Source organism: Hyalella azteca, unplaced genomic scaffold, assembly GCF_000764305.2.
Source record: "Hyalella azteca isolate HAZT.00-mixed unplaced genomic scaffold, Hazt_2.0.2 contig2483, whole genome shotgun sequence".
Classification (NCBI taxonomy): domain Eukaryota; kingdom Metazoa; phylum Arthropoda; class Malacostraca; order Amphipoda; family Hyalellidae; genus Hyalella; species Hyalella azteca.
The window spans coordinates 585579-591578 of NW_025932756.1; the positions used below are offsets into that span (position 1 = coordinate 585579).

Genomic DNA, 6000 nt, shown 5'->3' on the forward strand with positions numbered 1-6000 from the left:
TGAATAATGTTCGTGACGATCTTGACCGTAATGACTGGAGCTGCAAGCATGGCGCAAACTTCCTTGATTTTAATTATTGTGGAGGTTTCATTGGATTCTATTCTACGTAAGGAGTTTTACTGGTCTTTCTTTAATTAACGTATTTTGTTTCTAAAATAATTAACTTTATGATTGGATGGCAGGATTTTTGAAAAACGGAATTCTCAAATTGCAGGGATTATCCTTTCCTGACGTCGCCGGACAGACCTGTACGCCATTGATAAAACTCTAATTAAATTTAAAACAAAATGGTTAATTTATTCGATTGTTACAATAAATGCGGATCATATTCTTTCAATATTAAAACTAGCACCCTTTTCATTTCAATGTTCCGAATGTAAGTAGAGTTAATTAATTGTCTGTAATCCCAACTGCAGGAGTAGGGGAGGTATTGCTACATAGTAATGAACTTTCGGTTATATAGCAAACATTAGGAGCGGATGCTCCATCACTATTCTAATGCCCACTTATTCATTGACATGACAATTTTTTAACTAAAAACGGATTCGTCCACTTTGCAACTACCTTTCCGCACCGTGTGCATGGGTGTCCGCACATAATATTTGTTAACCATTTTTTTAATTCATATACCTACCCTTGTATTATAGAAATTTGCGAGTAAGATAATGTAAGTTCTTATGGACTAAAATAAAATACGTTTTTTATGGAGTAAGATAATATCCATTTTATGGAGTATGGTAACATTCGTTTTTTATGGGTTGAGATAACGAAAGATTTTATGGAGTGGGATAAAGTAAGATTTTATGGAGTGGATTGGAGTTTTTATTGAGCAAGATAACGTACGTTTTATTGGGTATTATAACGTAATTTTCTTTATAGAGCAAGATACTCGTACAAATACAGTACTAATTTTCACCTGTACTGCTGGAGGCTGTCATCTGCACGGCTGCCTCGAGTGCTCGTCAGGCCGCTACTGCGACAGGTGCTCGCCGCCTCTGCAGCTCTACAGAGGACGCTGCAGGGGCGCCTGTCCTACAGGCACTCTCCCACACCGCAACACCTGCGTCAGGAAGAGGAAGCGTCTCCCTCACGCGTCGTCAGGTTACTGTAACTTTAGGATTTATTAATTTGGGATATTTTTTGCTGCTTTTATTTTTGGGTGTATTGGAAAAGTTTCTTTAGAAAACTGAAAAAAGAACAGATGATTTTTGACTGGACTGAAATCCGGGTGACGAGCATGTTACAGAGTACAGAATTTAGCTTGTCAACGAGTCTAAAGTATCTGCAAGAAAGACAACAAACATGTTTTTCGAGCGGAGTAGTTTAAAAAGTCTACGGATTGTTACTGGAATTTTCTGTTCTCTTATCATTCCTGCCACTAGCATACCCTGATGTATACCTTTTTTTCTAATTCGATATTAAACACTTGTCAAACTGTTTTGAGTGCCTGTTGAAAATTTGCACTTACCGTTTTATATTGAATTAATTTATCTATCGCAACCTCATGATGGACAGAATATCAAAATTTAAATCTCTTGTATACTTTTATATTTCTTTATTGCAGCAGTAAATTAAAATAGATCGTTTAACTTAAATACTAAGTTTCACTACCACTTCCACTCTTCCAATATTCTGAAATTCTTTGCTGCCAAAACCGGATTTCAACGCTGCAAGATAACTTTATCGGCCATGTATGTTGAATTTGAATGCTAATTTATAATTGTGCTGGAAGCTTTGTCCATATACGTCAAACAACGGCTCGAAACTCCATCAATTCTTACATTCAAATAAAAAATCCCACCTCCATTTGAAACAAAGGCAATTCATACAAGTTAACTTCTGGCTCATGCACTGGAGAATTAATGGCTAAGGCTAGTCACTGCTGCCGCGAGATGAGTCAGAGACATTCTGCAGGCTTGGTTCCTAAGCCTGTAATGTTTCTAGTGCAGCAATTGGCGGCAGTTACAGTTGGCGTATGTCATTAGGCCTCATCTTAAGCCTCACTTTGCTCATTCAACAACATTTCTTCATGTCTGCAAAGAACGTTTGTTCGAAAGTCTGGCTTCTTAATTGCAGCGTAGCGAGAACTGAACGCAGGAAATGTAATCCGATTATTGGTAATATGCATATAATCTGTATCTCCGATGGCCCGTAGGTCTGTATTTTGTTTCCCTGACACACATAATTGTACAGATAGAAGCAGCACTTGATTCGTTAACAAATATTTATCTTTTTAAGGTTTTATTTTTTGAGCATATGTGAAGCTACCAAAAGTGGGAGACTGTATTTATTGTTTTTTTTTTTTTTTTTTGAGATAGCACCTTTTACTCTGTTTTTGAACTGCTGTACCTTATTAATTTTACATTGGCCCAATTTTTGCGCAATTTTCCTTGTAGATTTAAAATTGACATATGTTTACTTATGCTATTTAAGTTATCGAATAATTCACTGAACAAACCTACATTTTCATTTCGGCCTATAATTTTAATGTAAATTATAAACTTTTGCTGGCGAATGCTGTGCATATATTATTTGGGATCGATTGAGCCATAAAATAATGGTTCAAAATACTATAATGGTTCTAATACCATATAAAATACTATATAATAATGATTCCATTATAACCTCAAGTTTGTATAACACACACTAGAAACAAATTTAACGATAATATTGTTCACTCGAAGTTTCTCCAATTTTTGCAGAGCCCATGTTTTTAGTCGAACCCAAATATGCAAGATAGGCCAGTCAACACAAACAAAAACCATAATCTCCTCCCCGTTTTGGGAGTTCATCTATGCGGTTGCAAGGTACTCACTTCAAAAATCGAATCCAAATTAAAAAATCTACTCTACTACAGAGGAACATGAATAACGTTCTCTAAAAATTCGATCCCAGTTGCCTTCATTCTCAAAAAATTCAATCCGAATTGCCACAATACGTCGAATAGCAGCGCCGACAGACGGTGCCCTCGTCTTGCCACGCCACGTTTGATGGTGCCTTGTCTGAGCAAACTTTTTGCAGCTCTTGCAGGCTGTTCTGTGGACAGTGTGAGCGATAAGAGTTATCAAAGTGTGGAAATATTGGGGCGTCATTTCCTGGAACTTTAGGTCGCTTCCTGTGCCATGTTTGACACTCCGGACCAGCTCACACACCAGTGCTTTCTACTCCAGAAACTTCATGAAGAAGCAGCACAATAGTTTTGTACATACTCGTAGATTTTAGTAATAAGGCTGAATCTAAAATGTATGTAATGTTAAACCGAAGTTGTAATGTAAGAATAATATCCCCATAGTATTCCTTCCGAATTATTCTCGGCGTTATATTTAATACCTGTATAACTGCGAAGTTTCCTTCCATTCCATGCTAGGCTAAAGTAACGGCTCCTTTGGGATATAGGATACAATATGATCTAGTATTTAATTACTGTTTCTCTACAGCTATCATTAATTGACTCGATAATTAAATGACTTCTTTGCAGGTTCCCATGACGACTTATGGCTCGGAAACGTGACCTCGAACCTCATCGAGGATGCGACTCCAGACCGCCATCACTCCTCACTAAAGTTCGACAAGAAAAAAATGCAAGATTTCTCATCACCGAAATCACGTCGAGATAGGAAACAGAAAGAAGATTACCTTCAAAATATTTGGAGAGAATTCAACAATAAGCGGCTTGGTGGTTTCAATAAAACAATTTGGTCGGGACTTGCAGAAACTGTCAGAGAAAATCCGAATACGACTTCTTTCGGGCGAATGAGTTACTACAGCAGTGGCCCAACTATTAATGATTCGTCAGCGCAGCAGGAGGTGTACGGTGTCATGGTGCATAGTCCCGAGGAAAATTCATTGTTTCATGACAGGATTGCGAAAAATCAACGCCAGGCGGCGTGGAAGTTGATACGGCGTCGCGGTCGAGTCAAGCGACGACATGGTAAACGTCGGCGACGGAGGCGAAGGAATAGAATGCGAAACAAGAAACGAAAGTTTTCAAAACGATTAATAGACTTAGAGCCGAGGATGAATATCAGCGAAATGGAAGAAAACATGATTCAGATGGAGCAGGGCCGAAAGTCGAGAAGAAAAATTTTGAGGAAAAGGAGGAAAGGAAGAAGAAGACAAAGAATCAAAAATCAAACTCGAAATGAAGTTACTTGATGATACTACAATTCCTACCGACATTGTACTTGTGTTGTGTTTGTACTCATTATATTTTAAGCAATGTTTCATCCCATCGTTTGAAAAGTGTGTGAACTTCTAGCAAGATTATAAAATGACTGTGAAAACGTTTGTTAATGTCTATGATCGTAACAGGTTTTTAATCTATACTATATTATATTTTTTCATCTCAAGTTATGAATTGTTCTATAGAAATTTATTTTAACGCCGCTAGTGCGACCTTCAGGCGAGGGGTAACCTAAGTATTGCATTTTTTAATCAATTGTGTTCGCTTAGCGACCGATCAAAATGTGTGAGATCGTGATATTGCGTACAGGAGTGAAAAGGAAATATGAATGCATTGCTGTGCAGATCACTGGCCAACTTTTCAATGCTGTCGAAAATTAAGTTTCATATTGAAATCACTAGTATAAGTTCGGAAACTAGATGACGATTGAAATAATTACATAATCGCATTACCCATTCGGATCTTGTGCACACTTGCATGCACTAGCTTTTCCGCGTGCGCAGGTCAACGTGTGCTGTTTCTCCAGCTATTTTAAACTTTTATCATTGAAGTTACTCTCTAAATTATCAATTGCGACAAAATTTATAAATTATTTTATGGAACATTTATTTAAATGTTCTACACTGTTCAGAAGAAACAATAATGTTGGTAGAAATAATGTTTAGCAGAAACAAACTTCGTAATGAATCCATGAATATCCAAAGTTGGTGAACGCAACACTAAAACGGGCAGTTTTTTTTTTCTTCCTAAGAATATCGTGCACGTATAATATAATGTACGTGGCATATTTTTCAAGATTCCATCCCCTTTGGAACTAATTTTCATTACATTTTTTCAACAGTTATCGGATCAATCAAAGAAATTTCAATCTTTATAGCCTAATTTGGCAAACCAAAAGCATTCCTGTTGAAGACCACCTTGGTAACGACAGTTCGCGTAGGATATTAATATGAATATAGTGATATTCTCGTATAGTAAATCTCATATTTATTAAGATGATCAAGTGAAAATATTTCATGTATATATTTGTGTAATTCTGCCTTCATGCTCTTACCTCGCTTTTCTTTGTCACACGCAGCTCTTTGCGAACTACGCATGAATGTCTTCCCTGGTACTGTTGCAAATTTATTATTTAACACAATTTTCTTCTCGCCAATAATAAAACTATTAATTCTGCCCGGGACAAACAGTTGTGTTGAATTAGTTATAAGATTTCTTTTTGTACGTTTGGACCGTTATCTTGTTCTATTAACTTATTTTCATTAAAGTGTCTTCCATTTTGATATCAAAGTTTTCATATGCAGCTAATTAGATCAATAAATTTTAATGCTCATATAGAAATTTTAGCCTGGCACTGTTTTCCTATTCAAATTAACTAAATAACGTCGAGTATTTATTTTACTTTATTTTCTCTATCAGGAGGCTTTGATAGTCAAATGTTCGAATCTCAAGCGCTCGACAAAAAACGTGCATACATTTAGGCCGACGTGGAGGCGTCAATGGTCGCCAAAGTAGCCCTTCGCTCTAAAATATCGCCCATTGCGGCCGTATATATCATTTCTGAAACTACTGCAAATCAGTGAAAAAATTCTTGCTGCCTTCAGTGTTTCGTCAACAATCGGCATCTTCAAAACTGACTCTCAGAAGCATCTCTTGTCGGCCACACACTTTTATAAGAACCAACTGAGTTTCGTGAAGTAAAATCACTTAGAACTTTGTTAGAACCCCACTTCGCGACCTAACCTCAAGTAGTCAGAAAGTTATCAACAATCCATTCGAATTTTTTAACTATTTTTTTGGCAGGGGTGGGATTATAA

General features: G+C 36.9%; 1 protein-coding gene across 2 annotated transcripts in view; it reads left to right on the plus strand.

Moving 5' to 3' along the window:
- Positions 1–6000, plus strand: part of LOC108671282 — a 68997-nt gene that overhangs the window by 17538 nt on the left and 45459 nt on the right. The window contains exons 3-4 of one of the 2 annotated variants that reach the window (XM_018158790.2): positions 931–1101; positions 3479–5204. The exons of the other annotated variant lie outside the window; for it this stretch is intronic. Of the exons in view, the coding sequence (XP_018014279.1) occupies positions 931–1101; positions 3479–4155 (848 nt within the window). The 3' untranslated portion in view covers positions 4156–5204. Of the gene's footprint in view, positions 1–930; positions 1102–3478; positions 5205–6000 lie in introns of those variants that run through there. 2 annotated transcript variants of the gene reach the window in all.